General features: G+C 39.7%; 1 protein-coding gene and 1 long non-coding RNA gene across 13 annotated transcripts in view; one reads left to right on the top strand and one right to left on the bottom strand.

Annotated features, from left to right (window-relative positions):
* LOC110362932 (uncharacterized) overlaps positions 1-11,671 on the bottom strand; it is a 34,512-nt gene extending 22,841 nt beyond the window's left edge. For all 10 annotated transcript variants that reach the window (XR_010474144.1, XR_010474145.1, XR_010474150.1 and 7 more), the window contains exon 1: positions 10,754-11,671. This is a non-coding gene — a long non-coding RNA (uncharacterized LOC110362932). The remainder of the gene's footprint in view (positions 1-10,753) is intronic.
* ST6GALNAC3 (ST6 N-acetylgalactosaminide alpha-2,6-sialyltransferase 3) overlaps positions 1-23,767 on the top strand; it is a 238,358-nt gene that overhangs the window by 9,871 nt on the left and 204,720 nt on the right. Inside the window, exon 1 of one of the 3 annotated variants that reach the window (XM_021295117.2) lies at positions 9,901-10,163. The exons of 1 other annotated variant lie outside the window; for it this stretch is intronic. In XM_021295117.2, coding sequence (XP_021150792.1) covers positions 10,146-10,163 — 18 coding nt within the window. In that variant the 5' untranslated portion in view covers positions 9,901-10,145. Of the gene's footprint in view, positions 1-9,900; positions 10,164-23,767 lie in introns of those variants that run through there. One more of the 3 variants, XM_065071334.1, reaches the window with a different exon arrangement.

Raw genomic sequence — 23,767 nt, 5'->3', positions numbered from 1 at the left:
TGCTGTTGTAAATGTTATTAAAATGGAAAGCCAGACACAGTAAGTTCATCTCTGACTATAAAGAGTTGTTTTTTTATTGTGTACTGCAGCACTTTAAAGCCAGAACTGAGCTGTGGGCAGAATTCTGTCACATCTTGATAAGGAAAAAAACTGGAAGGTTTTGAAAAATAATAAAAATGTTACAAAACTGTATTATTTTGTGTATGAGAAACCATGTGCTATTTTGAACTTTGTTTCTTTCTGGTGGATTAACAGAAATACTGTAGTTTTATTGAGATTGATTCTAGTAAGAAATCTTGGGGCAGGGCAGGGAAGTGAGTAAAATGAGTGTTACCCACCTGAGAATGTTTAAAATTATTTTCTTTCTAAAATGTTTTCTATTTAAAATATGTCTCTACACGTTGTGAACACCAAGAAGGGAATAAACTTAGATGACTTGCACTTTTGTTGCAAGAGAATCGGGGTGTTACGTGATTTGCAAACACTAATGGCTCTGCTATCAATAATAAGGACAGACATAGAAAAATGATATGTTGGTACTGAAACTGCTGAGAATATGTTTACAGAGGCCTTTAAACTGCAGATGACAATTATGAAGGTTTGTAAGCAATTGTGATTGAAGACATGGTAGATTTCTTCTGGAGATACACAACTTATTTCCAGTGAAAGCTTTGCAAACCGAATTATCTTTGCATAGCCTGATGTTTTACACCAAAGGCCACTGAGTCTAAGTCCCTGACTGGCTTAGACTGATGTATGGCAGGGTTAAATTGCTAAAAAAACGGCTTTTTAAACATAGTCAGACTACCAAATCTTTGTGTTTTACCACTGTAACGGCTGTATGCATTTTCCACATTTAATCTGGCAAAAGTGCTAACGGAGGACTTAATGTCTCTTTGTAAACTCTAAAATGACTTTTAACAAAACATCAAGACCACCAGAAGTCATAGATCATAAAAATTAGAAAACGTACCACATCTCTAATTGTCCAGGGACCATTGTATGGACTTTATATGGACCATTAAAAGGACTTGCTCTGAGACATCTTATTTCTTAAGTTATTTGGTATGACAATGGCAGACTTTCTTTCTGTAGCTTCTGAGAAAGTCTATGTCGACAGAGACCACTTAAGTTTATTGTGCAACTCTGCCTATTAAGTGGCAGAGTTGGTAGACTGAGCAGCCAGTATTAACTAGATTGGGGTTTGTCACAGATTCAAGAGTTTAAAATGCCAAGTTGGTTACCTCCGAGGTCTTAATTTGGTCAAATTATCTCCTAAACATTATGTATATTTAATTTGTTTTTCTTCTAATGCCTCTGATTCTTTTATGTGCAGAGGTTGGCCAGGTGCAGGTGTAAAGCAGCTACTTATATTCTGTTTGCTCCTCCTTGCCCAAGTGTGGACCTATGCCACATATTACATCCTGGCAATGAAAGCATTTCCTCAAGACATGATGCCTAATTTCCTAATGGACACTTTTATGCCATTCACTGTAATATGACTTATCCACACTAAAAAATATTACTGTTTTATAGGGGAAAAAACAAAGTGTCACCAAAAAATGATTAGTGTCCGTTTATGTTGTTGTCCAATACAGGGTGACTAAGACTTATTTTTTCAGAGTACTTAGCATTGTCTATCAATTAATATGCTCAAAATGTAACTCCTATTACATTCAATTACATCTTCAAGTGCCCAGTGCCTCAGTGAATAAGCCTTTGCAATTACGAAATGGGAGTTCAGAAAATGAGGGAAAATACTAGAGCCTAGCAATTAATTCAGAGAGCATTGCAGAGCATTTCTGTTAGAGACAAGCACAGAATGCACCTCTTCACAGCAGCTTTCAATGATTTAAATCACCAGACTACTTCTGCGTTTTTTCCGTAAAACCATTTCTCATTCACTGTGTAATTTTTAATTTTTTCCAGTAGGAAACAGCATATTCATGTAACGCTGATTCACTCGCATCTTTTGCAAGTTCTGGTTTTTGGAATTACAAAAGGGGTGAAAAATGAAACACTCCCCCCTCAACAAACAAAAAACCAAACCACCACCAAACAAAACAAATCCAATAAGAAGAAAAACCAACCAAAACACGTCACAACAACCAACAAAAAAAACCCACAACAGCAAAAACTCCAAACAGAAAAGCTCCCAAACTTCCTTTGGGGAAAGTATTGTGTGATCATGTCATTTAGAAATTCTGAGTTCTATATGCCCAGGCTAAATTTAAGTTGCACAGACCAACTTAATTCCTGTCTTTCTTTAATCTTGTGTTGAATTCTACAACTTTAATCGCATGCTTTCAACAACGTTATTTGTGCATAATTCAATTTTTGTGTTTGGAATCCAAAACCTTTAAAGCCAGGGTTGTTGATTATTCCAATAAAAGCAATATGTGAAAGTTCTCCAACTCATTAGGCATCTTAAATCTCCTTGTAACCACATCTTTTTATCTTCTAGTTCGGTATTACACAGCAGCGTAGAAAACTGTCAGAAGCAAGCTTGTCAGTTCTAAACTTCCAACATTGTTAATTAAAAGCATTGCATGGAATGTATTTTGTTAAAAGCCTGATAGCTATCAGATGTTTCAGAAGGTATTAAAGCCTTTTTCTTGATAATATATGTTTATAGTTTGGGATGGACTCTTCAACATACAGCAATTTCTTTTGCTACTGGCAACCTTCATGGGTGAAAGTAGCTTTAATAACAAGGTAGATATTTCTTCTCTTTAGATCCGGTGGAGCAAAGTCTGACATTAGGACACAAGATGATGGCTGGCTACTCTGTGTCCCTAAAGGCTTCAAGAAGAGTGTGGATTTAATAGAGAAGTAGAGAATCATTTTACTTGGATTCAGAGGAGTAAAGCTCACGATTCAAAATCTGTAAGCAGCTTTTACTCTCTGTTTCTCAAGCTGTGGCTAGGTGAGACTTCAAATATGCTGAGAAGGGAATTTCGCTGAAAGAATTTTAATGGAAGGAGTAGAGTTGGATTTTAGTCTAACAGTTTGATTGGTTTCATAACTCAGCAATCAAGTGCAGAATGAGGTTTTAAAACAGAAATATGTGAGTTTGACTGTCTCTGTAAATCTCTCCATATGACACCTCTGTTAACGTGAAAACATTGCTTAGTTTTCTGGTGTATAAATGATATTTTTTTGCTGCATGTCTAAACACTGGGGCCATAACTGAATAAAATATATCTAAGCCAGAAAGCATCTGTGAAACACGTTTTTATTTTTTTGTTCATAAAATTACTGTCATCATGTTACAGGTCCATTTATAGCATGCTAAAATAATGCTAATTCATAATGCTCAAGTTACACTTGGTGCTGGTTTATATCCTTTGAGTGCTGCTGGCTTTGGTAGAACTGGTGCAAGTGATCTACTGTTGCAGAATTGGACCATTTCTGATTACACTTGCCTGTTTTTCTCTTGAGAGCTTGAAACTACAAAGAACTCTAAAACCTGAGACTAAGATTAGAAAAAAATCCTTTGGTTTTCTCTTGCCATTGCTTTGGTTTTAATTAGATATAGAAAGTTCTGATGCATAAGGCAAATCTGCCTTCAGGATCTTAGTTTTCTGGACCCCAGCCATGTGCAGCCTCTGTCCTGGACTGTCCTGGCTGTCATGCTGCTCTCTCCGTCCCTTAAGAAGATGTGGGGCGGAGAACCTGTTGTCCCTGGCGGCACAGCAGGTTTCTCTGGCTTTCTGCTCATAGCGGGGCAGAGCCTGTTGAGTGGTGGTTGCTGCTGTCCCCACTCAGAGCCCCGTGGCTGCCAGCCAGAACGGGGGAAGACATTCAGAACTCAGAGGATGCTGGCAGTGATGGGGTCTACACAATAATTAAAAGGATAATGCATGAGAGACTGGGTAGGCAAGGTGAGCGGCAGGGACTCTTTCCCCTGTTTTCTAGCCTGTGAAGTAGAGATGGGTTCCTGTCCTTCACAACCTCCCTGCTCCTGGGCAAAAATAGGATTCTCAAGTTCCTGTCTCATTGCCAGAATACAGAGAGACTGATTTATTATTTTCCCTGGAGAACAATTCTTAAGTTAAGACCAATATTGGGGCTTTGGGATTCAGAGTTTTGTGACAGTATGATGTGTAGCAGGATGTGGTTGAGCAAGGTGGCTCAGGTCTGACAGTATGGGGGATGAGCCCCCCTAGATATGTTACATGACAGCAGTCAAAAAAACCCCAACACTTTTTCTTTTTTGCTTCCCCTTCAGAACAAAATCAATTCTACATTGCATTAAGCAAATCTTTCTTTACCACTGTGCTTTTGAGGTTTTCCTTTCAAGTGCAAAGAAACATTAGATAAAGCCTTGGAAAGGGCTAGGGACAGGATTTTTTCAAAGGACAGGCAGTTTGGATAATAGCAGAGCTTAGCCCATAAAACCAGTAGCTGACTGGATCTTTGGAGGAAGCACGGCAGGGGATGGTCTCTGCTTCTGCAGCTCAGGAGAAGGTATTCTCCTAAGCTGAAATGCTGGATTGAAAGTTTCTATGCCAATTTAGGGTCTTCAATACTGTGATTGAAGTAATTGCTTTTCCTAAGTTCCTTTTATGTGAACAGCTGTATTCTCAAAGATAAAATCTCATTAGCGGGCAAATTGACATGGACATATCTAAGAGTGAAATAGCGTTAATGCTTTTGTAATGTTAGAATTATATGTTATAAAAACAGTGGGAATGTAAAGGCACTGATAATAGGAGTAAGGAATGTAAAAAGTTAATAGTGCAAAAACCAAGTATGTCCTTGGCTGCAGAACTCGCAAGAAATTCCTATCAACCAACCATGTTCTCTAGTCAGCAACATTACCTTTAAATGTCAGTACATTTTCAAACACATCATTTAGCTTTTAAATGCCCTTCACGATATTATTGATGGATTTTCTTCTCCTGGAGACTGCAGTAAGTAATACATATGTTTAACTTACTGTTTTTATACGGGCAAAACAGCTGGTGGCCTAAGTGGACACGGAGTTCTTCAGAGTTGCTTAGTCTGTTTTAATGAGAGGAAAGCTGTCTGAGAAGATAGACAGTGTTCTTCTCTGAGCAGGTTTGGGTGCGGTGTTTTGGTGTGTGGTGGTGGTGTGCGTTTGTTTGTTTTCACCCCTGCATTTTAAATTCTATTTGAATTCCATTTTTTTCCTGTTAAAACAAATTTACAAGTAAGATATAACATCCACTTCTTCATTACTATTAAATAGAACAATCAGTGTAAAATGATTGCTGTTTAATAAGCAACTCTGAAGGCAGAAACCTGAAGTTCTCAGATGAGTTTGGATTGAAAATAAAATGACAGTATTCTGAAAAGGTTACTGATTTGCAGGGTTTGCTTTGTTCTGCTCCCAGGAACTTCTACAGACCTTTGCATTTTAATCTCTGAATATTCATGCATTTAAAAATAGTAGGTTTTCATTTTCTTTTAAATAGTAAATATTTATTGACAACATTGTGTGCTTTCTGTAAAAGCCATATACTAAAGACATAGGATAGACTATATCCTTTCTTTCACATAGATGTAAAATAGCTTAGCATTTACCTTTATTGAAAGATTTGTTTTGTGTTAGAGAATAAAGCTGTTTTGTTTTTTTTCCATAAAGCGTTAGGCCTGGGCAACACTTCATTTTTATTTTTTAAATGCATGGTTTTTTTTAATGAATGTTAAGTTGATAGAAACTTGAGACATGGATTTCAGTATGTTTGTAGGCCTGTATGAGAAAGTGGCTGGGGGGAACTCATGAACGTGCAAGGTCTGAAAGTGCTGTGCGCTTATGCTGAATTGTTACCATGACACTGAATAATAGTGCGGTGATGAGCTGAATTTCTAATAGCATTAATGGTGCCGAGCAACCCTTGTCTCCTGCTGGTAAAACATGCAGAAGTATTCCACAACTGAAGGTTTGTTTGGTTTTGTTTTAAATGCTGCGTAGTTGTCCTGCAGCTGAGTAAGGGACAATCAAATTGTGCTGAGGAAGAACCTGAGTAGGCCAATATGTACTTCTGATTTGGCTTGTGTATGTGGCATGCTTGTTTTAAGCTGTAAGGGTTTTTCTGACAAGTAGAATTCAAACTGTATCAAGCCTCATGTGTTCTCAGCTTCTGGACTCCAGATGGAGTGTAGCAGGAGTTCAGCTCTGACACGAAGCACACTGGCTTTTTGTAGCCATTTTTCTTACCTGAAAAGTCAGGCTTATGAAAAGGTTTAAATTAAAATTACATGTAACATTTGGATAACCTGATAAGATTTCCTGCTTAAGTCATAGCCTGCTGTTTTTCCATCCTCTCATCTTCTACTTTTGTCGTGCCGTTGGGCTGACGAGTAGGTTATATTGCTTACATCTAATGGTGAGTTACGTTAGGTAAGGAACATTTGATAGAGAAGGTTGGGAAGATGAGTTGACTGGATAACAGTAGAGCGGATCTGTTAGTTCCCCACTGACTTGGGTTGCACCTGAAGGGTGAGAAATGCCATCTTCTCCCATCCCTTGTCAAATGACATAATTTTGTAGTGGCAGCGAGTATAAAAATAGTTTCTTCCTTTTTGGCATGTTTTCACTAGATGCGAAAGCATCTGGCTTCAGCAGTTAGTGAGAGGATGGTAGTTTTCAGACTTTTTCTAATCAGGCACTTTTAAAATACTGAATATGGGATTAGCAAATTAATGTTGAAGTCTGTTACCCCTTTGTGGGCTTTTGGCTTTGGAGTTCTCATCATAGGTGAACGTACAGATTTATCAGCTACGTGATGTCCATTCACTCAACAAACCCATCAAGCAGTATGCACGGCACAGCCTAGCCCAGCAGAACCAGCCGTATCAGCAGTACAGAGAAACTCTTCCTTGCATGCTGGTGCTGTGCAGCTGTATTAATCCTTGCAAATTAAGGTTTAGTCAGCCTTCTCTGCAAAGGATTATGGCAGAACTAGTTTTTAAGAGCTAGAATTGAAAAGAGTTGCTGCCCAAACCACCGTATTTTCCCTGAAGATGCATCTCTGTAGGAATGTATTGGCAGGGTTTGAACCAGATGGCAAATATGGAAGATCTTTGTCTTCAGAACCAGGAGTGACTTTGTGTGGCCTGTTACAATGACTCAGACTTGAAAGGCAGCTTCATGCTGCCTTTGATATCCCTACCAGGCAACAACAACTGTGTTTATTTTGGATGCAAAGTTGTATGCACGGTTGAAATTTGAGTGAGCCATGTTTGACCTAAAGCACAAAAGCATTTTAAGTTCAAGTGAAACATTTCATGAGGCTTATGGAAAAGGTGTGCTTGCAACGTTTGTTTGCTTTTATCATTTAGTGGATGCATTTCTTCACGTTGCTTCTCTGAGGTGAAATTTCTGTTGCTGTTTATGGTGACTTCAGCTAGAGTCATGCCTTCAGTTCTTTTCCCCAGGAGCAAATAAAGTGGAATATCATATCCTTAGAGAAGAGTGTGTATTTGTCTGAGAGGCATGGCTTTAGGTTTTCTCCTCTCTAAGTTAAAGAAGAAAAGATTCAAACTTTGCCTGCATTTCCAAAGACAGAGTTTCCCATGGCTCACTTACAAGCACCAGCAGAGTGTTGTCTACAACAGCAGCAGCTGCTGGAGGGTCCTGCTGGCTGCAAATGGCCCAGAGGAGCTGTGGGACCCTCTGCACACTGTGAGCAACTCGTGGGCACTTAGAGCACGTCTAGCATTCCAGAAAATCTATTTGCCTGTATTTCACTAAACTGAGAAGATTTAGAGGGGCTGTAGCTGCCTCTTGGACAAACTAAGAAATTACTTTTGTTATGCCCCTGAAAAGGTGTCATAAAGCAGCCCAGCAGGCGGGTGAATATGAGGTGGTTGGATTATGTGTGAAGGAGGGAAGGATGGCTGTTGCTGGGGTGAAGTGATAATGAAGTATTGTTAAGACAAATATCAATTTAAAAATGTCTGAAATTTAAAGGTCACTATATTTTGCCTGATTTGGTCTATAGAATCAAAGCATGTCAGAGAAGTGCTTAAAACAAGACACCCACATCCTTGCCTTTCCTTAAGGCATATAATTCACTGGAAATCCCCGAATACTTTGGACATATTGAAATGATTGACCTTTTCAGGACAGTTTCTCTCCAAGTTTCGTTCCCTTTGTTCTTTACAGTGTTGGTAAGGCGGGGGTGGGAAGGGGATGGAATATTTTTCATTTGTCTCAGATGGCAACTTTTCCCATACCACACAGACAGAAGGAATAGTTTCAGTCCCAGAAAAACTACATGTTTGACTGCTGGGGGGGAAAACAGGCAATTTTTTTAATAAGAAAAAAGAATAGTTTGTGTATTTTATTAATTAAACCCGGAGTTTTGTTTCGTAACTCCTTATGAACAACTAGTCCTTAGAGAGGCATAAACCACAATCCAGAATGCTATAATGCTGATTGGTGGTAGCTTCTAATAAAAAAAGACTATAGGTTCCTTCCTCACAAGCTTCTTCCACTGATTCATTGTTTAGGTATTTCCTTATGTTAGACAACTCATAGTTAGAAACTTCAATAAGTTTTTTTTCATTATTTTCCCCAACACCACCACAATTTTCAGCTCAAGAGCTTTGGCTTGTGGCTGTAGTTGAGCAAAGAGGTGGATTTCCAGTGGTGAGGAGGTGCTGAGGGGTTTGCAGGACCTGTGTTAAACTGCGGTGCTCTGGAGGGGTGGTGCGAAGGCCAAACACGAATTTGCATCTTCTTCAGAAACGCACGGGAAGGCAGCCAAGGAGTGTGAGCTGGAGAAAGCCCCTCCTGTCCCTTTCTGTTCTTCTCTTGGGGGTGACTGGCCCCTGCATAGAAATGGGGACAGCTAATTCCTTTAGTTTCGACTCACTATCTTGAGGGATTGCATCTGGACAGGAGAGGCTTGCCAGGCAGGGAATGGTATTAGTTATTAAATGTGCAGCACAGCACTAACCCTTTCTGGATTCCACATATTAAGGAGCTCCGTGGTAAGCAGTTTCATAACATTAACTAGAGTGTATTGGCTGCATATAAACAGGTACCCTGAGTTGCTGCAGAGAGGATGAAGACATCCACTACAAGGAATTTATTAAGGGAGAGGGAGAGCTTTGGTGTGTATTAAAGCAGCGGGAGTGAGGCAATGTAGCACACAAGGAACACAGGGAAGGTGCCAAGTACAGAAAATGCAAAGGGTTCCAAGATGTAGTAATGAGAAGTACTGGGAAAACGTAAAAGGTGGAGAAAGAGACCGAAGGAGAAGTAATAAATATGAAGTAAAACCTTTATAATATATAGAGCACGATGTGCAAGAGGAGAATTTGACTTTAATAAGATGATGTGAAGTGAAAGATCTCTTAAACAGATGAATATATTAATCTGTAGCTAATCCCACCATAGTGTTGGAAAGCCCAAAGAAAGTTCATAGACCCTTTTTCAGACTTGCACAAATAATAATAATAATAAAAAAACCCCACCAGCCCACAGTTTCCATTCCCGGTGATGCATGCCAGCCCATTACACAAAAAGGCAGGCGCAGCACAGTGCAAGCACCTCTGGTGGTATATTTGCGTTGGCTGCTGCTAATGATTAGGTCTCATAGGGAAGCAGTTGCAGCCTTCAGACAAAGAGAAGAGTGCTGTACAATGAAAAGGGCTGGACATAAAGCAATACTTCACACTAACAAGCAGCATAAGGATTTTTAGAGCCCAAATAAGAGTTCGGACTTCCCTGACCAACTGGCAGCAAGAGTCTCCTGAGAACATTTAGAGAGTTGCACGGGGATTAATTATAAACATGCAGCTCCATTTGCAACCATCGTGAAACATCTGCAAGGTATACGTTGCCGTTTGTACGTATAGTATTGCGCGAGAGCGTCCCGGAGCTTACAGAAATACACGCTGGAGCCATGAATCAAACGGGGTCATGTGACGGAGGGGAGGTACTGGGCTGGCTCCCAGCCAGTGGTAGGAGCTGATGGGTGGAACGAAAGGGGCATAAAAAGACTAATATGACTAACGGATCCTGGATGCGTGGTACCCTTATTTGGATCTACAGGAATGTAAGCTCTAGCAGCTCTGCAGCTCTGCCAGCCTTTTGCCTGACACTGGAGCTGCTGCTCACAAAGTAGAATCCTGCTGCTCTGTGGTAGGAAGGATAGAGAAAGAACATGGCCTGCATTTTGAAGGTAAACCGCTATCTGTTGCTTGAATGCATTGTTAGAGAGCCCCTTGCTGCTCAGAGGCATGGATTCGGTATGGTCCTATTGCATCTTCATTGTCTTTGAATACTGGCTTTGTTTGGCAAATGAATATGTAGAGATTCTGCAATGTACAGCTGTGCTCTGCTTCCCTCTGCCATTCTTTTCCTCTTTCCCTGCATTGTCAGAACCGTGAGCTATCGGCTAGCGGGAAGGGAACTGTGTAGGGAATAACAGGAGGGGGGGTGAGGGGCTCTGGTTTGTCTCAGCTGACTTTGAGCTGAATTCCTTCAGGAGCGATAGCTTTCGGGCAACAGACCCTCAGTACAAAGGACAAAACAGGGGAAGTTATTTTCTTTAGCTGACCGTGCAGCATTTACTGCTTTTAAAGCAAAGGTTGCAGATGTACACAGCTGTCCCAGTTGCTCCTTAAGCACACATTCCTCTGCTGAATTTACCCAAGATCCACACGCTCCACGCAATTATGCTTTAATATTTAATTACATCTGCTAATTAAGCTACGTATTTGATAGAAGGTTTTTCCCCCTTCTCGCCAGTAAATATAAGAGTAAACTTACCGTGTGATCATAGGGTTTCTCCAGCCTGCTCTCCTCATTGAGATAAAAGTCTTTGCAGCCAGCATGTCATGGAGGTGAGGGAGCATCACTAGCACCAAGTATTGAATGAAAGGGGAGGAGGCGGAAGTGCGGGCAGTTGGAAACAAGCGGCGTTTGTCTCCTCGTAGTGTTGTCACTCACAGGGAGTCGCTCTCCTGTGCCTGGCTGGAAAGTGGTTTGTTTCAGATTCATTTGCTATCTGCCTTGCTCCTTTCTGTGTATATTTTTGAATACATTTGCACTCTGTTCCTTTCAGTAAACAGAACTGATCTGTGAATGCTTTGTTATTTTCAGTCTGATCTACTAACAAAGGGTTGATTATGCCAAACTTTGGGATTGCCTCTCATAGCAGTTGCCTTCAGCATAGCAGCAAAACAGATAAATCACAAAGCTTTGAAACAGTCCTCAAATAATAAATGTTCCTGTGTCTCCTTGAATCCAATTTTTATTACTTTTTTATTTGCTGCACTGTTTTCCCCTTTCATTCATTCCCTGCTAGTGGGTATGTGGTACATGGATTTTATTTTATTTATTATTTTCTTTTAGTTTTATTTTGTGAGCATGTAGGTTGTGGCAGCCCATATTAATAAATAAGGCAAAGTCTGCCTCAAGTGCAGAAATGTCTTTGGACTAGCTGGTTCTGCTCAGAAATAGATGCTAACAAACTCCTTTAAACAGAGAGCACTGATGCAATTGGAAGTTGTGGCTCGGGATGAGGAAGTATGAGCTCTGTGAATGGAGCCTGGCTTCACAAAGACAAGCGTGTGCGCTCGTTTTTAAACACTCCCTGAACGACACAGCTTTGATCTGCCAGCGATCCAGATCTTTTTACTTTTTCTGACGATGCGGAGAGATCATATGCAAAATCTTCCCTCTGGCCCCAACGGTTAAGTAAGAATGTCCTTTTACAAGAGAACTTCAGTGTGTCTTTTGCCCTCCCAATCATTTCCTCTGCACAGTTTGGTGACACAGCCTGCCACAAGCATGACTTCTGCAGGGTCTTCCTTTTAGAGTTTGAATTATAGCACGATAAACACCTTCCCTTTGCTCAGGCCTGGAGCTCCAGTTGGTTGTAACTCTGATTAAATCACTAGATAAATTGGTATTCCTTGACTTCAGCCCTCTGCCAGCCTAATTCTTAATCTTGTTAATACAGGCAGGTGCAAGGATAGAAAGTGTAACAGATATGTGAAGATTAGCTTTGCCATAAGGCAGGCTGGACTTTCTCAGACAGATGTCCCATAGGAGTAATTTAAATGTCTAGATCAAGATACTTAATGGTGTATAAATTTTTAATGTAATGCCTACAGGTACTCCTCAAGCTTTTACAAGACAAGGAAATTCAAAATAACATGTATATTTTGATGTGACACCAGACTAATTCCGCCCTGAAAATACAAAAAAAAAAGCTACACCCTCCTCCTTTCTCTCAGGTTTGTTCTGACTCCCTCATTTATTCAGTTAGTAGCCTGTGTGGAAACATATAAAATCAATCAATCTGTGCTATAGGTATAGATTTTTAACTAGCTGGTGGCAAAGGGAAGGGGAAACCAGACCAGTTGTGTGTCCTTGCCACTTCAGCCCCGAGTGCCTCTCTGGCACTTCCTTCTGATTTGCACTGCCTCCATTCCTAGATTCATTTTTTCCCCCTTCTCAATTATTCCACATGCTCTCACCAAAATATTGAGACTTTTTGAATGTTGGAGTTCTGTGTGTGTGAGAGTTTAATAGAAGTGAAGTTGGATAGATATGTCTGTAAAGTGCAAAGAACAGAGGTGGCTGTTAATTACTAACTGGAGTTACAGTGGTTAAGAGCATGTTAGAAAAAGCGTGTAACGTGTAGATACCAAGACCTCCTTTTCCTATAACTACTGTACAAAATAATCTCTGTGTGTAGCTCTTGCAGTAGGTAAGACTGGCGGGGCTGTCACTGATAGCGGCTCCAGAAACTTTGTCTCCAATTGGTAGCAGGACACTCTTGTTAAAACCAGTGAAGCTCTTTTTCTGATAAATTCCTCCTTCTGTTGAGGAAAGAGACGAGTTCTAAGATGCAGGATGTGTTTTTATATTTTCCATAATGTCTTTAAAAATCCTGGCAAATAGCTGAGTGAGGCGTAGGCATTCCTTGGAAGCAAAGAGTTGATCTTATGCTTGTTACTATGGTAGCTACATGCCACCTTGCTGATTACTAGATTAACAGTGTGATTAATATTTATGTAGTCCTTAAAGATGCTGAGCTCCCTAACCTCCACTGTATTAGCCACTGACCCTTTAAAATGACGACAGATCTTATTCAATAAGTTACTTCAAAGAAATCCTAGTTTTTGCAGAATTGAAAAATGATGGTTCATTGTACCTGTCATCTTACAATAAATATAAGATAAATGATAATGATACTCTGTAAAATGTTTATATCCCTCATCAAGGGCTGGACCACAATATTTTAAAGCAAATGGAACAGGTAATATAGTTCACACACACTGAACTTGGCAGAGGATAATGCCTTCCCCCATTTACAAACTCTTATTTTTAAATGGAGGTTTCGAAGAAGGTGATGAAAGTGGATTATGTGGTCGACATAGTACAATTTCAACTGTGTCAGCTCAGTGTGGTAGAATTTAATTTTAAAAGACCATGTGTGATGGGCCCATACGGTGAGGACTGAGCTTGAAGTCTAGACAGATGTCTCTTCTGTTTTGTGTGCTGTGTGTTTACTGTGCAGTGCACAAAGGAGATTTCCTGGGCCTATAGGCTGGATGTGGCCACCTACCAGCAGAGATCACAAACGAGTTGGAAGCTTCAGTGGAATTCTGTGCTCTAAAGAGTATTTGTATAATGTGACACAATACTTTTAGTTACCACAGTTGATTCCGAGTTCTTGCAGAGTAAGCAGGTGGCAAACTAAAAACCGTAGTTGCTTTAATATTTATATCTAATCCAACAATAAAAAGAACTGCTTTGCAAAAAGTAACTTACAGGTTTCAGCCAAACAAAACCCTTTGGCACATGTTTGTAACAATTTTCTGCTAGATGCTGTTAAAGCTGATGGTACCTACATGTTCACCTATGGTGGTTTTTGCATGTTTTCTCTTCGTGGTTATTTCAGCTGGTTTAATTAAGTCCACAGGCTGCATTTTTCCTTTAGTTCACATGGAAAGCTGTGTTTGGCAGGAGTTTTCTTTGAGAATTTTGTCGGAGTGTTCAATGGCCTGCATCTGATTGGGGTGTTTGGACATGGCAGTAATACAGATAACATTCCTATCTGCAGGCATATGCTCCATCTGTACTTTTGAGACTCAAATAGCAAAGCTGATCTCATTCTATCAAATTTTCCATCCTAGCAAGTAGCTTTTTAGAGGGGAAAGGCAGAAGGTCTACAAGGATCTGGTCCTGGTATTTGGACTCTTGTCATTTTGTATATTTAATTATTAATTTTTTTGTTTTTAACCCTTATGTGCATGATGAAGATTGTAGATCTTTCCTCCCAAGCTTCTAACATAATCACAAGCACATTCTTTGTTTCACCTCTGCTCTGTTTTGCAGGGTAGGTTTTGTGTTTCACCATCATTCCATTTGCTGGGAGGGATTTTCAGGATGTGGGGCCTCCCATGGAGATGACCTCTGTATCCTGCTTGTATCAGGTCCAAGATAATTCACATCCCCCCTCGACTGTTAAATTGACTGCAGCGATGTTTATGCATGGCATCCATCCGTTTTCCTATGCTGAGAATTGTACTTGGATCCCGTTTGATTCTCATGCTGTGCTCTTTCCCTTGACATGGCAGGAGTTGGAGAGATCCTCCTCATGGGAGGGTCCCCATCTGATGGCTCATTTCCCAGCAACATCTGAATTTGCTGCAGGTTCCCTGTCATGTAAGCTTTCTTCTCAGCTTGTCTTAACCTGACGATCAACAGTTTTATAGGCTGTGGTATTTCTGTTGTGACTGGGATCATTCCAAGGGGTATATGGTTATATCTTTATGGATGGAAATTGTAAATACACAAAGGTGCCCCTTATAAGCTACGCACAAAAGAGCTGGAAAATGACAGGAGGATGCAACAAGGAGTTACAGAGAAAAATCAGGATTTCTGAGGCACTAACCAGGTTTCTTGTTGGATTGCTCTGTCCTTATTTGCTCTAGCTGATTTCCTCTCCCCTCCGCCAAACAAAACTAGCAAGACTCCATAGTTAATTCTTTCTGGTGTTCCTTCTACATTGGACATTTCTATTTTAAATTCATTTATTAAAATGATTCTGTTTCTAACTAAAAGACAACTTGTTGTTGTTTTGTTGCTCTGCATTGTTTACCTCTAAATTGCTCCGAAGTGAATGAAACTGTGCTAATAAATCCAGCAATGTGCTGGGCTAGGATTTGCTGTATCATGGTCCAGTGGTGCTTGATTACTGTGTAAGATTTTATGAAGTGTAGTACATAGAATTTTGTAATCTGTTTTTTATTGTGTTGGCTTCTTGAAAATTTAAGGAAAATTATATTCTAAGAAGTATAAAACCACTTTTTATTCTCACTTGCAATGATCTCAAACTAATTATACTTTCAAGATAATATATTAGCCCCCTCCCAAGCAGAAGGAGATGGCAGTCTAGTCAGTCTAGTCCTACAAGAGACTTGCTTTGGTTGTATGAATTTGATTTTGATGCCCATGTAGCTAAACCAAGACAATCTCCGGTGTAAGTGTACTTAAGTTGGTTTAAAACTGGAGTTTCTGGTCTGAATTCATTAGAGGTGTGAAAACTAAGACTGCAAAACCAGCATGAAATTAGGTCTTGTCTCATACTTAGTTTTACATTTAAGTAGTTGTTATAAAGCAGTAGTGGGAGAAAGGCTATTGTTTTGCAGTTCATCTTTAAGGAATGAAGCATGTGTCATCCAGATGTTTTTGGGTTCTCCCCGACCCAGGATATTCAATTGTTGTGTGTGTTATCATGGCTGTGGAATTGCATATTAAAGGTAGAGCAGTCTTCTCAAAATTCAGCCTCTTCATGAGCTTCAGTGGTTTATGTCTTGTTTATTTTTTACATTTTCATTTTGACAAGTCATGAATGCCAGGTAACTTGTCATGTCATAGTATGGCATAAATCATCATAGGAAGCAGCAAATTCTTCTACTTTGATATAACATATCAAAATTCTTGAAATATAGGACAGATGTGCTCTTATTTCTAGTGAGATGTAGCCAAAAGGAAAACAGCCTTTGTCACAGTAGCTAAACACGTGTTACTAAGGGGGTCTGAAATGCAGCTTAAAAGATCCTGATTTTGATTTTATTCTTTAGGTTTTAGTGAAATCTCTCACACCACCTCCTCAGTTACTTTGAAAAGGTAGAGCTTGCAGTGGTTTTTCTGTTCCCCTGCCATGTTTCATACCAGCAGTATCTGTGCACCTTCTACAAGTGTAGTCCTGGACATGGTGCTCTGTCTGGGGTTTGCTCTTTCCTTTTCCAAAGGAAGCAATATTTATGCAGTAGGTTTACTTTTTTTAAGAGGTGTTTTGTGTGTGTGTGTGGCTTAAGGGAGGGGAAAAAAGTTTCTGTGTATTTGTTAGGAAAGATCAAATGCTCGCACATGGAATGGAAGGTGAATTTATGTATCTTCCTGGTGATTATTAGATAAATATCATTTTTTGCACCAATCTCCTCCTCAGAGCAGCTTTTACCACAAAATCAAGAGCTATTTTGTGTGAGAAAAATGGAATTATTGATTGTAGGTTTATTCCAGACTTTTAGTCTGACTGTCAGGTATTATGGGCCTGGGGCACGCAGCCACTTGCACATAAATGGCTGGCATTGGAGAGGATTGGAAATTGTGTGGGAGGCCCATGGAAGAGTGGGAGGCTTTGATTTGGCTACTACTGTTGGGTCCCGTAGTCGCTCCAGAGAGGTGCTGCTGTGTGGCAAGTTGGTTGTCCCCAGGAACAAAGCCAACCTATTCACCTAACTGGCAATTTATTTTGTGGTTGTTATTCATGACACTTTGCCGATGCTTTCTGCCTGTCAGTTGTTCTCCATCCGTGGTCTGATTCTTAGCAGTGTGAACATATATAATGAAGAGGTGGAAGTGTTGCTAGTATTCAGGACCTCTCTGAGAGCTCTTTCCAGGAGTAGGGAAGAATTGATCTTTATGGAGATCTGTAAACAAGGTGGGTAAAGGCAGCTTGATTTATTGGATGTTTTCTCAATAAATAAGGCAAAACTCTGCCTTGGGCCCTGTCATCTCTTAAGGCTGAGGGAGTATTTGTGTCACCGTTGTCAGCATCCAGTGCTTGTGTGGGATTACTTTGCTATTCCTGCTGGAGGAAAAACTGCATCTGCTGCATCTTGTGTGGTGGTGGTTGTAAATAACCCATGCGCTGCTGAGATAGGAAAGACCAGGGCTATTCTAGTGGGTTCACTGGTTTCTGCAGAATGGGAACTTGGGCTGGAAAAGGACAATGTGTGATTGTACTGTATGTTGTGTCCCTGAGTCTAAGAACAGAATAAAACATAAAACATGGCTGGATGAGGTGTGAGTTGCTGTGTATCACCCCAGAAAATGTTAAATATCACACTGAATATTCTCTGGACTCCCCATTGCCTTCAGCACGCTGTGTTTATGTAAATATTGCCTTAACACTCTTACGAATATGACTTTGATAGTAGTGTCACAAATTATATCAACAAAGATATACTGGTGCATCCAATTTATATACATGGGCTTTGCATTTAAAATAATAACAGTTATTTTGCTTTGGATCATTTCAGCAGAAGCACCTGGAGAACATGATAATTCTTGGTTGATATATTTGAAATTGGATAAAATACCATGCTGGATATTTTTTTTCATCTTTACTATTGAGAAAAACAAATGTGAGGCAGGAACTGAAATGGAAGCATCTGGGAGATGAAATCTTGTAAGTAATGCTGTTCAGGAGTGATGGCTCATGTTGTCCAAAGGCGCCCTATTAAGCAGTTCTTGTATGTGTGTGTAGCATGTGCGATGCTTTAAAATCGACATGGGAGCACCACACTTGCTAATAATTAAATGAAGCAGTAGCTTCTTATGAAGGGTACATTTTGCAGCAATTTGCATTAGCAATAGGTAGTGGAATACTAGCCTAGGCAGGTAAGATACACAAGTGGAGCAGTTGAAAGTAATCAGAAAAACATGTTTATTTCATGGGAATAGATAGCAATTTGTACAGGAGAAATGCAGAATGAATTATTTATAGATCATTTCTCTTGTAATGATGCATCCCTCGCATGTTGGCTTGGTGTAGATGAGGTATCTTTTGTCTCTTTCTAAGATTTTTTTATTTCCTTAATATATAATCTCACTACTAGCAGTGTGAACATATATAACGAAGAGGTGGAAGTGTTGCTAGTATTCAGGACCTCTCTGAGAGCTCTTTCCAGGAGTAGGGAAGAATTGATCTTTATGGAGATCTGTAAACAAGGTGGGTAAAGGCAGCTTGATTTATCGGATGTGTTCTCAATAAATAAGGCAAAACTCTACCTTGGGCCCTTGTAGTGAGAATATAATCTCACTACTAGCATAAGTTTGCCAGGTCTTTGCCAAAGGGAATGCCCTTCCGAGCATGTAACAGGAGACATCATTCCATGAGTTTGGGTGTTTAAATTCTAAATAGGAAAAGCCAAAAACCAAATACCACTTTTTTGTTAATCATCAGGTTCTAGTTTCTTCCAAATCTGTTTATTCATAATTTTCTTCCTGGGATGATCTTACATTTAAGATATAACAATTTCAATTATTTCAATGTGTACATTAAAAGAGCTAATAAACACACATTATTACAAACCCATTGAGGCCAGTAGAACACCACCCGATATGCTTTGACTAATTATGATGTTATTTTACACTGGGTCATATGTGATTATTAAAATTAATTATACAGGGTGTTTCAAAATATGGACCTAATTTAGCAGTATAGTGACCTCAAATTGGGTCCATCTTTTTGAAACACCCTGTAGTTCTACTACACTTTTCTAGCTTTGCCTTCTCGGCCACGTGCATAAGTTATTTACACATTACTGCATGTCAGCTGATCTACTGTAATTTTCCTGTGTTTGCATTTGTCTGTGAAAAGCTAGTCAGGTAATAATTAACGGTTAACAGTGGGGAGCTTTCTATTAGTGCCTGTCTGTGGAGACAAAAAAACCAAGCTTTTGCATTTTAAGAACCAGAATGGAGAATTAGACTGACTCATTCTCCTGTGGGATCCCTAGGAGCTGTGGAATGTATAATGTGGCGAAAAAATCTGGTTGAGGACGCGTCTTTTGTAATTGGAATATAGGAGTTTTGCCAAAAGAGAAAATTTTGTAACTTTTTTTCCATATGAGTAATGAGAGAATTTCAGATACCTGTCTCTGCATGTCTCTCTGTCCATCTTCTGTCTCTTTATTTTGTTCCCTTCTATGCAGCATAAAAGGATTTTTACAGAAAAATTAGTTTTACCCTACTAAATTTTTCTTTTTCTTGAGTAGGGAAATGGGAATAAAAAAGAGCCATTGAGCATTCCAAACAAGACAAAAGAAACAGCATCTTTAGGAACAGTGCTTGAACTGTATCCTTACTTTACTGTGGATGTTCTCTCAGCCAGCACCGCCTGCTCTGTACCGGTTATTGAGACCTGGCAGTTTGTCTCTGCAGTTTGCAGCTCTTATTATGAAATGCAGTTTGTACTATGTTTGTCCTTTGTGTTTGCTGCCACTTGTCCACTCACACCCCATTAAACTAGTTGAGGGTATCTTAGTGGTTTTACCAGGTCACTTCAGATGAAATTGGAGAACTGAGGACCTTGAAATGCCACAGAAGTTTCCCCCATCTAACCACACTTCCTCTTGAGAATACTAAATATAGTGACTCTGTCTCCTTGTCTGTAACTGCTGCCTTAGCCACAAGAACAGACCTGGACCCCAGAGCCAAATGTGTAATCCAAGAGCCAGTTAGTCAACATGTGGTCGCTATCCCAGGGAGCAGCATCTCTCCCACTTTCCTCGGTGTGGCCCTGGCTTCCGAGACTGGCACCTCTGATGAGCCACCTACAGCTACTCACTTCCCCCCTTGTTGTGGATGTAGGGCTGTGGTAAAATAAGGAGAAAATGGAACTGCATTAGAATAACCCTTTCTACTTTCCAGAGGGTAATTTTTAAGACTAATTAGTTTCCTGAGTATTGCAAAGATTGTATTGGGCCCAGCTGAGAAGGTGGTGCAAGCATGAGAGATTAGTCTACAAGGGGCAAGGAAATCTTTATGTGGATACTACTACCAAAAAACTTCGTGTGGTGGTAGTAGCCCATTCTTTTAATTGTCTGCCCTTCAGTAGAGACTGCTTGCCAGTGCATAGGCAATAAGTTGTCTGGATCTAGCCACCATTTAAATGGGAGGAGAAGCTGTGTGGATGTTCTGCAGCAGAAACACAGCTGTATTCTGAGCATGCTGAGTTAGAGGCAGCAAGTCCCCTTGTCCAGCCTGATAAATTGGTGCCTTCTGAGTGCTGGAATATGGTTTTAGTGTGCCTAGAACGGACAAAGGGAGTTGTTCCCTACGTTGTCTAGTCTGATGGAGATCATAGTTTGTCCTGGACTTGTAGATACCTCTATACCCTTTTCCAGTTAGGCTCAGCTGAGCACACTGTCCAGTGCTGCTACCTTTGAGCAACAACCATGGGCCATCTCTGTCTCTGCATGTGCCACCCCCTCCTCACCTGCAGTCCTGCACAGACTCCAGGTACCACAACATTTGTGCGTTGCTGAACTTCTGCATTTGACCTGTAGATAAGTCTGAATTATTTAGGAAGCAGAGCTGTATTCTAATAGCACTAATGCTACAGTTTTAAGTAGTAATTGTACTCAGTCTAATAGACAGTTAGTGACTATGTCTGGTGGATTTATGCTTTTAGGCCCTTTATTTTTTCAGATATGACCTATTATTCAGCATATGAATGTGTATATGCCTAAATACCTAAAATGTTTTTTGGTTCTTTTCTGCTTACTGTTTCTGCAGATCGTAGATTTTATTTCTACCGTTCTGTCCTGCAGCCAGATTTTTTTAATTAAAGGAACGATTACCCATAACCGTACTAGTCAGAGATGTTCAAGTCATTAGAAGTCCACTCTACTTAGTTTATTCTATAATGTGGCCAAATAATACTAAGCAAAATATTCCCTAGTTGGGTTCTATGGGCGCAAGAGAATATGCATTGTAGTTGGCCTTTATTGAAAGTGTTACGCTGGATGTCTGTCAAAAAAAAGACAGAATACTAAAATTATTTGTGGTCTCGTATTTTGCTGTCCCTGAAGATATTTTGTTTCCTGTTGTTTTACTAAATGCCATTGGTATTCCAAGTCTGACCATGCGTCTAGAGGCAGTGTGTTCATCTTCTCTCTCCCAGGGGCGCTTGTGCTTTTGAGGTACGTGAGGTGATGCTCAGCTGGTATTTTCTTTAAGCTTTGCTTGCATAGCTTTCTCTGCCTCCTGGTGTGTCTGATGTTTCAGGTGAGGGTTAGAAAATTAATGTTTCTGAAATTCAGCTTTCAGTATTTGCTAAAACTTACGTTACACTTGATGGCACTTACAAATTAACCAGAAGATTGACTGTGCTTTTTTTCCCCACTGAAATCTTCCATGAGACCTTACTACTGCTTGCCATTCATTGATTCCAGTGGGAGAAGCTGACTTTGGTGTACTCCTTCTGAATGCAGACTTCAAGAGCCGCTGGAGCCACAGGCTCCTGTTTTACCTTTTACCTCTGATCATCAGTTTCAGATCTGCCCGAGGCCATTGCAATGAGGAACAATTGTACAGTGAAAAGTGCATCCCCCAAAAGGCAGATATCATGCAGGTCACAGACTTGTGAAAATGGATTGTAGCTGTTTTTTAGCCTCAAAATCCGGAGGAAAACATTACCAGTGCCACTGAAAATTGAATTTGACAGACTTGCTCCTTTCTATTCTTTTTCTGTCTGTGCAAAGTCTTGCTCTCAAAGGGAAGTCCTCGGCCCCTTGTGAATAAGGCCAGAAAGCTGAATTTCCTTCTGGGCCTCAAGGCAAGGTACCATGGCTTGTCATGATTTGCTAATGGCATCATTAAACCACTGGTGTTGTATTCGTACAGTGTCATCTGAAGCATTACATGAAAGTGCTCCAGAGCAATTTATGGGAAAATGTAAATCCCTTTATGGAAATAGACATCCTTGTAAGATGGAAAATTGAAAACTCATCAGTAGTGTAGATAAAACTGTGGGAAGTCGGTTGTGTGTGTGGAACTAAAATATAATAAAAACCTGAACATTCCATTGATTGAAAAGTTATTTACTGGGAGGAAACATATTTATTTTCTTGTAACAAATGAAAATGAGTTTTGAAATTGCTCTTCAGTCTTCAAAATCTACGACTCTGCCAGCCCGACATGTTTGACTAGTCATAAGTTTCTTCACTCAGTGAAGAGTTCCATAAACAGCTGTGTACTTCTGTTAATCATGTAACAGTTATATAACTGTTAGTATATTTTATTTTGTTTATCAGTATTTTATCACTAAGAACAAAAAAGTAGTTGTTTTCATAGAATGGTTTGAGTTGGAACCTTTAAAGGTTGTCTCATCGCTTGGATCAGAAATGCAAAGATAACGCTGATCTAGTATTTCCCTTTAGTGGACACGATTGTTTTAACTTCGGTTCAAAATAGTGATTAACAATATTATATATGTGCATCATGCTTTGTTTTTTCAAGTCAGTACTTGAGAACAACTCATCCAAATGAAGTGGGAAGAGCACTACCATTGCTATACATTGTCTTTCTGACCATCTGTAGTTGGAAAAAAGTGAGATTATAGGATCTGTATTGGATCACGAGTATGGTATTTCAGATGGCTGGGAAGGGTAGAGTTCTTTTGTGTGCCCCTGTAACTGCCAGACAAGCAGGGTATGGGAGAATGTAACTGGTAACCAACTTGCTGACTAGATTACGTTTTTTAATATACTTGAGTGAAAAGTATAAACTATTTTTGTGCTTTAGTAGGCTTGCTTTCCTTTCAGGAATTTAAAGCTATTTATAAATAAGGTAAGAAAAGTATTAAAAACTTCAGAGAATGATCCATGTTTTGCAGATCTCGTGTGAAAATTCCCCTCTTATTATTCCATTCACGCGATTGCAGACTGTGATAATACCTTAATTAGTGTGATATATGTACAGTGTTGTTAGGTGTATGTAATGGACTTGCTTAATAGTTTATTTGGTTTTGTACTTTTATTAGTCATCAATTTGCCATGCAGTCCGTGAGAAAAGGTAATGAAATATAATAAGGGCTGTACCTAAAGCTGCGGAAGGAAGTAATTAAACTTAATGGAAGTCATTTCTTTGAAGTATAATAGCAGATGCAAAGGGCTAATTCAAAGCAGATTTAGGCAGCACATGCTTTGAAATGCTAACCTGCAAATAGATAAGTATTACCCTTGTTTAAAGAAAGTTATATGAAACTGCCTTCTGAAACCTGAGTCTGGAAATCAGATCTAATAATAGGCACTTGGGTTAAGTTTTGATAAGGGATGTCACTTCTGTTCCCTAATTTATTGTACTCTGCCAGTCAAAAATGAAATCCCAGAAGTGCCATCCACATCTTCTCAAACAGCGGCAATAGACCTGGGAATTACGTGTCCCTGAAGGTATTCTGTGATGGCAACTTCAGCAGCAGCTGTGGAAATTATAGGAAAAACTACATTAAAATTCCGAAATAAAATTACCTTGCATTTAGCAATGTTGTTTAAGAAGGTGTAAGATATACCATATTTGTATTGTAATATGGATTTTAACATTTCAATCAGTTTTGCATCAAGAGCTTAAATCAGGCTTATTTTGGCAATAAACAGGAAAACATATGGGTCGCTTTTATGTAGGGGACTGAATGTGGAATTTGCATTAAAAACCAGGTAAGATAAAGTTAGTTTTCACAGCACACGTTTT

The sequence above is a fragment of the Columba livia genome, chromosome 8, assembly GCF_036013475.1.
Source record: "Columba livia isolate bColLiv1 breed racing homer chromosome 8, bColLiv1.pat.W.v2, whole genome shotgun sequence".
Taxonomy (NCBI): Eukaryota; Metazoa; Chordata; class Aves; order Columbiformes; family Columbidae; genus Columba; species Columba livia.
Note: the sequence above shows the minus strand (reverse complement) of the source record. Positions and strands in the feature narration are given on the sequence as shown.